The sequence below is a fragment of the Dama dama genome, chromosome 19, assembly GCF_033118175.1.
Source record: "Dama dama isolate Ldn47 chromosome 19, ASM3311817v1, whole genome shotgun sequence".
In the NCBI taxonomy this organism is placed as follows: Eukaryota; Metazoa; Chordata; class Mammalia; order Artiodactyla; family Cervidae; genus Dama; species Dama dama.
This window is the reverse complement of record NC_083699.1, coordinates 24379018-24391676: the sequence shown is the minus strand read 5'-3', so window position 1 is coordinate 24391676 and position 12659 is coordinate 24379018. Positions and strand designations below refer to the sequence as shown.

Sequence of the window (12659 nt, the reverse complement as noted above, 5' to 3'; positions counted from 1 at the left end):
CATTGTAACAACTTAGGGTTTTTGTTTTGTTTTGCAACTTAAGATTTTTTTTCCATAAAGACACACACAGTCTTTTTTTGTATACTTATTTATTTTTAATTGGAATATAATTGCTTTACAATATTGTGTTGGTTTCTGCCATACATCAACATGAATCAGCCATAGGTATACATATGTCGTCTCCCTCTTGGACCTCCCTCCCACCTCCCACCCCTTCCCACACCTCTAAATTGTCATAGAACACTGGTTTGAGTTCCTGAGTAATACAGCAAATTCCCACTGGCTATCTATTTTACATACGGTAATGTGTATATTTCCTCAATTCGTCCCACCCTACTCTCTCAATTCATCACTCTCTCTTCCTCCCCTACTGTGTCCACAATCTATTCTCTGTGTCTCCGTTGCTGCCCTGCAAATAGGGTCATTAGTACCATCTTTTAGATTCCATATATATGTGTCAATATACAATATTTGTTTTTCTCTTTCTGACTTACTCCAATCTGTATAATAAGCTCTAGGTTCATCTACCTCATTAGAACTGACTCAAATGCATTCCTTTTTATGGCTGAATAATATTCCATTGTACATATGTACCATTGCTTCTTTATCCATTCATCTGTTGATGGACATCTAGGTTGCTTCCATGTCCTAGCTATTGTAAATAGCACTGCAATGAACATTGGGGTACATGCTGTCTTTTTCCCTTATGAATACATGTTTAGTCTTAATGGCTTCCTTTGATTTCCTTTTTAAAAAAATAGGCTTGTATGATTGAGTGCCTGAGTTACTGTACCGTTTGAAACAGTGCCTGCAAACAAAGTGTTTTTGTCTCAGTTACTCATTCGGGAGGACACTTATATTTCAGGGTTGTCCTTGGCTATCTTTCTGGCCCCAGTGAAGACATTCAGGATCCAGTGAGTGACAAATTCTTCAAGGAGGTGTGGGTTTCAACAGCAGCTCGAAATGCTACAATTTATGATAAGGTGAGATTCGCATATCCTCCTCCTTTTTAAATTGAATCATATCACAAAAGTATATCATTATTTCTGCATATTATTGGTACAGAGTATTCTTAACAAGTGTAAAAACACAACATACCTCCAAATAATAATCAAATACTTCTTTGTGAAGTGAAGTGAAGTCGCTCAGTCCTGTCTGACTTCTTTGTAGACGTTAAGAAAACAGTCAATAAGAGTCATGGATTATGGTTTCGAAGAGGCTTCAGTGGCGTTCTGATCTCAGATTCCAGAATCCCATCATAAGCCTCCTTAGCGGGTGGTTACCCAGACTTTGTACATGTCTAGTGATAAAAAGAAAAAGCAAATGGGATCAAAAAATGAGTCAGACCTGAGTTCAGCCCAGCTCACGCAGTTGCTGGTGGTATGAGTATGTGTATAGTAATTTAATGTTCTGAGCCTTCCTTTCTTTCCTCTCTTATAAATTGGGAGGAATATTCATGAGGTGGTCATGAGGATAAAAAATAATCTGTTAAATGTATTTAGTACATAGCACATAGTAAATGATATGCATTCTAATGATGAAGCTTATTAATAATGAGAAACTTCCTCATTTGGACAATTGTGACTTTGGAAAGGTTTTAAAACCAGCTTCATCTGTTAGGGAGGCCAAATGCCTCTTCTAGTACGTTCCATCCGTTAGTGATGAGAAAGACTGTGCAAGAGTTAAGAGTCCCCCAACCCTGGAACAGGTTACATCATCAAGTAGCTACCTTTATCACAGAAAATATTCAAACTGAGATCCATTGACTCTATCATATGACTGTCTATCATAAACACGGTAAGAGGGCATTCTTCTTCTGACTTCCAGACTCCCTTCAGCACAGAAAATTCATCTGTGAACACAAAAAATTCATGTTTCTAATGAAACATGACAACTATCTGCATAGACCTATTTCATACTGAAGACTCAAGGACATGATTAAATAGGTCATATGTGTAGAGTATTTTTTAAATGCAGGGCACAGCCTAGTTTGGATCCTGGATTGGGGGGAATAACAGCTCTAGAAGACATTTTGGGAATAATCAGATCAATCTAAATATGGACCATATCTTAAATGACATGAAATTGATTTTCTGAGGTGTGAGAATGGTATTATGGATATATAGGCACATTTCCTTATTCTTAAGAAATGCATACTGAGGTATTCAGGTGTGAAGTGTTATGATGTGTGAAACTTATTTTCAATGAGCAAAATACATATATAACTGATAACTTTAAGTACAGGTACCAACATAAACATTTTTCAAAATAAAAAGAGAAAATATACAATTTTTCTTTTAGACGAGAACCTCCAGTGAAATTCAAGGATGATTATTATCCAAAAAAATTAACCTTAAAGTAGGCTATCACCCATGAATCTCCCTACCACCACCTGACATTATCCTGTGGTCAGTGACAGGATAACGTAGATTAGATATGCACTCATTTGTGCTCCGTCAATCATGTCCGACTCGTGTGACCCCGTGGACTGTAGCCCACCAGGCTTTCCTGTTCATAGTTCTCCAAGAATACTAGAGTGGGTTGCCATGCCCTCCTCCAGGGGATCTTCTCCACCCAGGGATTGAACCCAGGTCTCCACCATTGGCAGACCAGTTCTTTACCCCTGAGCCACCTGGGAAGCACCCCTCCCCCATAGATCAGATATACAATCTCTCTCCCCCACCACCGCCCCATACTGCATGGTATATAGAACTTCTCCAGCCAGGAATTGAACCTATGCCCCCTGCGTGGAAGCTCAGAGTCTCAACTACTGAACCACCAGGGAAGTCCTCTATGATTTTTTTCTTTTTTTGATGGAAGCAAATCTCGCACTGTCTGTAGCAAATAAAAGAAGCAACCCTTCAATCAGGTCTGTGATGTAACATAAAACACATATGTTTCATAAAACAAAGGTTTTGTCTGTCAGAGTGAGTATTTTCCATAAAGGGGATATGCTTTCTTTTAAACTTATCACTCAGTTTCCTATTTGCATTTTGATCAGGTGTTCCGGTGCCTTCCCAATGATGAAGTACACAATTTAATTCAGCTGAGAGACTTTATAAGCAAGCCCATATTAGCAAAGGAGGATCCCATTAGAGCTGAGGAAGAACTGAAAAAGATCCGTGGGTTCTTGGTGCAATTCCCCTTTTATTTCTTGTCTGAAGAAAACCTACTGCCTTCTGTTGGAACCAAGGAAGCCATGGTGCCCATGGAGGTTTGGACTTAAGCGTTATACTTGTTTGCAACTCAGAGACTTCCACTCTGAAGAGTACACGTCACATTCTGTCTTTCTGGAGACCTAATAGACAAAGCCAGACCCAGAGCACACATCCACCCCTTGGATTGCAACTCTTTGAGTTGACTTGGAAGGGCTGCAGTCATACTGATGTAAGGACAATGAACATCAGCATGGCTTTATAATTCCTCGTGCCTCTCCTTGTGAAAAAGGGACTGCGTTCTTAGGTAGTATATACCCAACAGCTTCAACACATATTTCATTTCCGTGATGTATACCAAAGTGCATTTTCTTTGCTAACAAGAATTTATCTGTAACTGTGATCTACGTTGCCAAAAGTTGTCTGAACCTCCTTAATTTCCTCTGACCCTCACACATGCAGCTGTTGTTTGCTGGACCTGCCTTCATCTTGTAATCCATACAGGCTCTGTTTCACAGAATGTTTACTGCTAGAAGATGTTGTGATGCTGCTCTGAGATTCTTGAAGGTTCCGTGGGATGCTCTGCCCATCTGGTCCTGGAGTTGTGGTGTGCACCCAGCCAAGGATGTGGTCCTTCTTCCCTTCCAGTGACTGAAAGGACAGGACAGACCTTAGTCTACACAGCAGCCCATGTTAGGTACTTCTGATAATATTGATAGTATGTATCTTGACACGACAGAGCAATTAAATTTGATTATTACAGCAGAGATTTCACTTTACCTCCAAAGGCACTGACAAGATGTATCCTTATGATAGGGCCTACCAGATCAGATTTGAAAACATGTGTAGGATATTTGATTACACAGCAACCCATAAAACTCAAAGACAGAGCATACAGCCTTCAGAAATCACCAACATGTTGGTAGGAATCAGATTCAGATAAGGAAAGAACATTTCTTACAGTCCTGTAAAATTTCCTGCCATCCATAGCTGCCAGATTGAAATTGGAGTTTCTACATCTCAAAATAAAACCAGCAAATACAACTTGTCTTTCAAGAGAATCAGGGGCTTCATAACTCACGCCAAGTGAATGAGTATGAGCCCAGCCTTATTTGACATTCAGCTCTCCAGCTATGCTACCTTCTAGAAGAAAAATTGATTGTAAAATACATGCACCATCTCTTGCATTATTAAATAAGCATTAACATTCCACTACAGTTCCAAAGAGGTTAGGGTTATTTATTAATTCACACTATCCTCATCTGTGAATTGTTCAGGAAATCCATTTCTCCTTTTTGGATGTTAACATACCCTTTGATACCCCATAGCTCTAGTTTTATTATGCAGAACTACTCTTACAACTTGAAGAACTAATATGGGTTCCCAACAGGCCATAAAATATGGTATAGATGGGGCTTCCCTGCTGGCTCAGACAGTAAAGAATCTGCCTGCAATGCAGGAGATCTGGGTTCAATGCCTGGGTCAGGAAGATCCACTAGAGAAGGGAATGGCAACCCACTCCAGTATTCTTGCCTGGAGAATCCCGTGGACAGAGGAGCCTGGCAGACTATAGTCCATGGGGTCACACGACTGAGTGACTAACACTTTCACTTTCACACTTACACTGAGTGCAATAATTACACCTTTATGGGTTACCTGGACAGAATCTCGTCCAAAGAAGTAAGGATCCATACCTGTTTCATAGAGCTGGTAGTCCAGTCAGTCAGTCAGTTCAGTTCCGTTCAGTCGCTCAGTCGTGTCTGACTCTTTGCAACCCCACGAATCGCAGCATGCCAGGCCTCCCTGTCCATCACAAACTCCCGGAGTTTACTCAAATTCATGCCCATCGAGTTGGTAGTCCAGTAGAAAAGACTAAATAGGAACATAAAGCCAGTGAAACATAAAGTCAGTTAGCAGGAAAGAGACAGTGTTACATACCCACAAGAGAGTTTTACAAATGAGGTGAGACTGTGTAACCAACAATGGAAATTAATATGCTTTTATGGTGGCCAAAGATGAAAAAATGGCTTCATTCTATAGCCGTCATAAATAAGATGTTTGCTATTTGTGAAGTTTAGATTGACATTTAAAGTGTTGAGTATATGTGGAATACCTACGGATTTCTCATATTTTCTTTTTAAATGTTTTTTTGAATGTAGAAGAGTCAAAAGACTGGCTCTTGAAAGGGCCCTTTCTCTTAAAAAAAAAAAAAAAAAGCACGTAATATAACCTCTCCCCATTTTATAGCTGAGAAAACTGAGACCCTTGTTAGTTGAAGGACTCTTCACCCATTAGGACTAAGGACATTGCTGCAGTCCACTGCTGGCCTCTCCTTTCACTCATCACTGCCCCACAATGAGGAGATGCAATAAATAGATTTCAGAGAGGATGTCTCTAAGCTGTTTTGAACCCTGTGATCTTATGGATTTATGTGCTTGTCCGTGTCCCTCAACTAGAATGGAAGCTCCATGGGTCAGGGACTTCCCTGTGTTTTGTTCATATTGTTATCTCCAGATCTTGAAACAGAGCCTGGCTCATAGGAGGTGCTCAGTACATGTTTGTTGGATGAATAAAGGAGATGGAGGAGAGAGCTAATGAAATGAAAACCTTATGGAGTCTCAGACAAGAAATCTTCCTGCTATTGCTAAAGAAACTGTTAGCAAGGTTCTTTTCTACTGAATCTTCTCAAAGGCAAGATGTTTATCTGCAAAGAGAGGGGCTACAAGATTTATTCGGGTAGATTTATGGGAAATTCAGGGCCACAATGCCTTGCTTCGCAGTGGCAGTTTATATAGTGTACCATTCTGTAAAAATCACATGGGCTGTGGACACAAGATGTATGACCTAATTACCCATCATTCTCGGACACTGTTACTACCTACTAGAAGTTCAAATACCTTAACATTGCAGTGTCTGATATAAACTTTAAAATGCAAGGGACTAAATAAATAAATAAAATGCAAGGGATTTAGCATCTTGAAAAACTATTATGAATCTGTACCACGTTTTAAATTGACTATAATCTTTTGAAATTACAAAAGGTAATTACAGCCTTTAAGTGCTGTACCTGAGATTCTGATAATCCGTGTGATCATTTTTGCTTTCAAGAAGGGGGGAAAAAATCTGTGATTATAAAAAGTGAAGGGTAGAAAGTGGTCATGGCCTATTAAAGCTATTCATGCTGGCCAAGCTTAGTCGTTGGAGGATGCTCAACCCAGCAGGTCAGGTGCAGGCATTTGCTCTGGAGCAAGTGTCCATTTGGTGAGTCACCCTCTAATGGGACTGTCTTCTTTTTCGGCTGTAGAGCATCACAGAAGGGCTTGGAGAGCTGGTCACTAGATAATTGAGTGACATATTGTAAAACAAAGCATTGATTTTACTTTAATAGCATCTTTGGAAAAAAATTTTATCTCTAGGTAATCAAAAATGTAAGCAGTTAATCTCTTAAGTAATAACAAGAAAATGTATTATATTTTTGAATTAACAGTCTTCCAGATGAAAACAGCAAGCCAGGAAACCTTTTTTGCAGATGTAAGATAACAGGCATAACAGGTTTTATATACATTATGAAGACCCTGCACTTCTTTCTGCCTCTCCTCATTCCTTATTCTTTCAACCACTGGCCCTATCCAGAGCCCTTCCTTATTATGGAAACCATTTTAGAGGACAAGAAAGAGCTTTCTGGGGAAAAAAGAAAAAATACCATGAGGCCTCTATAATAAATTTTCAGTTTAACTCACACTTTGAAGTGACTGACAAAATATTACTATTTTTTAACAGAGGTAATGGTTCTTTTTAACATTTCTGATCTGATGTGGCACATGAGTATTCTCAGCTGTCTGTCACCCTCTGGAGAGGGGCTAAAGAGGACTCTTCATGTCTTCTCACCCCTCTCTATTCTCTTATTATGAAATGAGCAAATGTTATAGGATTTTCAGTGTGCTTGGGAATACAATTTTATTCCCTTGGAAGATCCTCTGAGGTCAGTTAATACTGGCAATTTGGAGGTTTAAAAATGAGTTTCACTAGGCATCAGTTCAGTTCAGTCGCTGTCCGACTCTTTGCAACCCAATGGACTGCAGCACGCCAGGCCTCCCTGTCCATCACCAACTCCCGGAGTTTACCCAAACTCATGTCCATTGAGTCGGTGATGCCATCCAACCATCTCACCCTCTATTGTCCCCTTCTCCTCCCGCCCTCAATCTTTCCCAGCATCAGGGTCTTTTCAGATGAGTCAGTCCTTCGCATCAGGTGGCCATATTACCAGGCATAGGCCTTGAGAAATTCTTTTTTTTTTTTTTTTTCATTTATTTTTGTTAGTTGGAGGCTAATTACTTTACAATATTGTAGTGGTTTTTGTCATACATTGACATGAATCAACCATGGATTTACATGTATTCCCCATCCCGATCCCCCCTCCCACCTTAAATTCTTGAATCTAGAAATTCACTGGAAAAGGAATTCACCATCTATCAAAAAGTTGCAGGTGAAGAATCAATGGATTTGCCTTATGTTTAGGGGAGGCAGATACCATCATAAATGCCTAATGGCATTTAATTCACATGTGATATATTATCAGCTTTGACTTAAGATTAGAAGGATTCATTAAAGGAACCAAAAATGCTGTGACTGAATTTATTATAGGTTATCTTATTTTTTCCTTTATACCAATTTTAAATTTTAACTTAAAAACAAAAAGTTAATCTAAAATAATGAAAATTTGTCACACTAACCATTTTAAACTTTTACGTTTTAAAGTCAGAGACTGGGATGGCAGTCCAACCAAAATGTAGGCTTAATTACTCTTTTCTATCTCCAGCAGCTCAATTGTTCACTTTATTCTAGGTATATGCACTTAAGTGAATGTCGTCCTAGTTCTGCTCAACACTGGGAAATATAACATCATGTTCTCCTAAGGTATATTCCACTTGGATTCATGACATAAAATGGTCTGGGTCAAAAATACTGATACTCTTCCTCAGTCATTCTAAAAATTCATACTAGAAAATTGTAGTTGGAGCACATGTCTCTGACACAAAAACCAAATACATGTTGATGAACATTCACCCATTCAGAATATTCAGATATTCTGGACAGAACTCGGGCGCCTAGCCTCACCCTTATGACAGGCTTTGGCAAACAAAGACTGGGCCTCCTGTTTTTGTAAATAAAGTTTTACTTGACTGCAGCCATGTCCATTTGTTTACATGCCTCATGACCAAATGATCTGCAAATCCAAACTACTTGCTATCCTTAAGAAATGTTTACTGATCCTTCCTCTAGAGAGAGCAGAGAATAAACAGTTAGAATACCTCAACCAAACAGATTTGGGTGAGTTTTAATCTCTTCCATGAGCAAGGTTTTCAACTCTTCCCTATCCCAGAGCCAGCATTCCACAATTGAATAATGGTAACAAGGTCAAGTTCTTTCAGGAATGAAAAATCATATGAGTTTTGGTTCTGAAAGAGTTATTGTCAACTAATGCAATCTCCTCCCGGCTGAGCACTCAATATGGAAGCACTGTTGATAATGTTTTTAACTAAAGTGTTCAATGAGGATGGATAGGCCTAACCATTTGTATTCAGAATGAGAATTGTGAACTCAAGAAACTCAGTCTCCCTGGATTTTCCTCTGTGAAGCCCTGGAAGTGACACATGTATCCATTTTCTGCCTCACAGTCAGTGGTCTGGATGCTGACTCCCTTAACTGACTTTTAAAATGTAAATATTCATTAATTAAACAATTAAAAAGTGTGAAATCAGCAGTGTCCCTCTCTTTGAAAAGAAGATTCCTTCTTCTGCACATGAGGCTTTTAGAGCCAGCATGATGTAGGTCTGAGTTGGAGACAGAAGTGTGCACCCTGGATCAGGTACCAGAGCCCCAGCGTCCACTGCCGTTCCCAGTCCTTCTCACGAGCTTCATGCACGAGTCTCAGCAGCATCCAGAAAGAGAAAGAAACAGAAGCCCCCCTTTTACCGCCTCCTCTTTCAGTTACTACCTATTCCCTGACGGACAACCACTTTCCCCACGTTTTGAAACAAAGGTTAGTTTTGCCTATTTTTGTACCCCACTGGCTTTTTCAATAAGGACACCCTCAGCGTTCATCCCTCCTAGGCATCTTGCAAGCTCTCTTTGGCTCCCAGGGGACTGCTCACATTTGTAGACCCATCCTGGGCTCCTCTCTCTCTGTTTCACTTCGGGGTCTGGCTTGTTCTTCCCATTCCACTTAGTGCTCAGGTGATCCAGTGGCTTCCCTGCCATCTCTCTGCTCACCTGCAGCCCCGCTCTCCCTTCCAAGCTCCAGACACATTAGATGTCTGAACAGTAACTATCTCTACTTCTCCACATGGGTCCGAGAGAGCGAGTGGAGAGGCAGAGAGAAACCCATTAGAGGCAAAGCTGCAGTGTGAAGACCTGCCCTCTGCAGCACAGATGACCTCAGAGGTAGGGGGACAGCCTGTGTGGTGAGGCATCAACAGTGTCCCCTAGAATGGGCCTGTGGATTTGTTTTCATAATATAGTAATTCTTATTCTAGAAGCTTGTAATTTCTTTGACGACAAGGGTCTTCTTTCTTCATACTTCATATAGGGCTTGTCACAATGAGTAGCATATTGTTCAGGTTATGTGGAAAGTGATTTGAAAGCTTTCTTTGCTCATGGTATGTGAGATTCATTAGGCCAATCTGTAAAGAGGATGAGAACATAAAGAACTGAGTTGTTTTATGTTAGAGTGGAGGGGTAAGAAGTAGATTTCTAAATTCCTCTTTATATTTACAAAGTCTCAATAACTTTTTAAAATATAGTTTGAGCTGTGATAATGGAACCTTTAAATATCATCAAAATCACATTTGAAAGATTAAAGAAAATTAAATAGTTTTTCCAATGATACTTGGCTATTCACTTTCTAGACAGTAAGTAGGTCAAAAGGTGGGTTTAGAATTGCACCAGGTAACTCATTGCGAAAACATTTGATGATTTATGAGAAACAAAAACAGGAGCAGTACTTTTAAAAAGTCTTTGAACATAAAGACATTTTCTGAGCCTCTTTTTCATAACAAGTCTTCGTTCATAAGAAATTTTGCATTACAGTGCATTCCCTAGATAAAGAGAAGGGGACACTAAGGTAAAAGACAAAATCAGAAATTTTTTTTTTCCCCCACATTTTACTTATCCCACTAAGACTTTCTAAGTTTTTACTGAAGTACAGTTGCTTTACAACACTATGTTAGTTTCTGTTCTACAACAAAGTGAATCAGCTATACGTACACATATATCCCCTCTTTTTTGGATTTCCTTCCCATCATACTAAGATTTTTTAAATTTATTTATGTTTTTATTGAATGAAATTCAATAAATTAAATTCTATAATGCCTTACAATTTTTAAAATTTCCATATACATGATTTCATATAATCCCATAATAAGCCCCCTTTTTTAAAATCCCCCATCCCTGTTGCCCCTTCGTTCCCTCCCCACTGGTAACCATTAGTTTGTTCTCTGTATCTGTGAGTCTACTTTTTTGTTTTATTCACTAGTTTGTTGTATATTTTAGATTCCACAATAAGTGATATACAGTATTTGTCTTTGTTGTCTGATTTATTTCACTCACCATAATACCTTCCAAGTCCATTCATGTGGCTGCAAATGGCAAAATTTAAAATCAGGAAGTTCCTGATTGGCTGCTTAAATTATCTTTCCCTTCCCTGCTAATTACCTGCTCTTATGCCCAGAACAGCACAGCCCTGGATCACAGATGCCTTTTTGTTTGAAATCGGTGTGAGATGTCATTGTGTGCTACTCCTCTCTATCACACTTTCATATGCTCTTTCTTTTGAAACTCTGGGGGTTTTTTCCAGTTTTTTTTTTTTTTTTTCCTTCAATTTTAAATCTCAACTTCTAGTACAGAAGATTGAGTAAATCCTCAGTCCAAAGCCCATTAAAACTCCCTCTCTTGTTTAACTCATTTGTTACTTATTTTAATCTACACATCCCATTCATTTTCTCCTCCTTGCAATGATCAGCATTAATCATTTTAATGTATTTTTGTGTATCTTTTTACTTGAATGTATGCCTGCAAAATGTATACTCTTGTTTGAGGAATTTTTATTTACATAAATAATATTATCTCTGGGGAAGCACCAATTTTAATACCTAGGTATATTGATGTATGCAGGTCCAACCTCTTGCATTTAATCATGGAGCTTACTGTTATGCAGTCATCACATTTCACCCATCACTTTCCCACAAACTGACCCCAGGTTACCTCCAGCTACCCACCACCACACACAGGCTGCTGTGAAGATCCTCATACCATAGGGCTGCTTGAGTAGCCTCACAGTATGGCAGCTAGCCTCCCTCAGAATGAGTGATCCAAGAGAAAACCAAGCAGAAAACATATGCCTTTCATGACCTAGTCTCGGAAGTCACAAACCATCATTACAACACTATCCTATTGATTACACCAGTCGGCCCTATTCAGAATGGGAGAAGACTGGAGATCTTCCTTGACTTAAGATGTGGTTAGGCCCCAATAAACCCATTTTAAGTTGAAAATATTGTTAAATCGAAAATGTTTTTAGTATACCTAACCTACCAAACAAGTTAGCCTAGCCTATCTTAAATGTGCTCAGAACACTTACATGAGTCTATAGTTGGGCAAAATCAACTAACATAAAGTCTGTTTCAAAATAAACTGTTGAATACCTCATGTAATTTATTGAATATTATACCAAAAGTGAAAAGCTTCTGTATGGTTGTATGGGTACACAATGGTTGTAATGGTGTCAGTTGTTTTACCTTTGTGATTGCATGGCTGACTGGAAGCTATGGGCTTACCACCACTGCCCAGTACCATAGAGTATTGCACTGCATGTTCCTAACCTGGGAAAAGATAAAATTTTAAATTTGAAGTATAGTTTCTGCTGCATACTTATCCCTTCAAAAGTTTGAAGTCAAATCATCATTAAGTCAGGGACCCTATATATAAAGTATGAGTACTGGGAGGTGGGGTCATTGGGGTCATATTGGAGGCTCGACACCATAAACATCGGCTGTTATACTTCTTATTTATTTGTTCATTTGTTTTTAATTGAAGGATAATTGCATTACAGAATTTTGTTGTTTTCTGTCAAACATCAACATGAATCAGCCGTAGGTACACCCATGTCCCCTCCCTCCCGAACCTCCCTCCCCATCCCACCCTTCTAGACTGTCACAGAGGCCCTGTTTGAGTTCTCTGAGTCATAGAGCAAATTCCCACTGGCCATCTGTTTTACATATGGTAATGTAACTTTCCATGTTACTCTCTCCCTACATCTCACCCTCTCCCTCCTCCCCTCCCCGCATAACCATAGATCTATTCTCTGTTTCTCCATTGCTGCCCTGAAAATAAATTCATCAGTACCAGCTTTCTAGATTCCATCTATATGCATCAGTATATGATATTTATACTTTTCTTTCTGACTCACTTCACTCTGTATAATAGGCTGAAGGTTTGTTCACCTCA

At 39.2% G+C, this 12659-nt stretch overlaps 1 protein-coding gene across 8 annotated transcripts in view; it reads left to right on the top strand.

Moving 5' to 3' along the window:
* The window catches only part of PLD1 (phospholipase D1), a 261912-nt gene that overhangs the window by 205078 nt on the left and 44175 nt on the right, over positions 1-12659 (top strand). For 7 of the 8 annotated variants that reach the window (XM_061168335.1, XM_061168340.1, XM_061168338.1 and 4 more), the window contains 2 exons: positions 866-983; positions 3002-8913. In XM_061168335.1, the coding sequence (XP_061024318.1) occupies positions 866-983; positions 3002-3226 (343 nt within the window). In that variant the 3' untranslated portion in view covers positions 3227-8913. Of the gene's footprint in view, positions 1-865; positions 984-3001; positions 8914-12659 lie in introns of those variants that run through there. The other variant, XM_061168339.1, reaches the window with a different exon arrangement.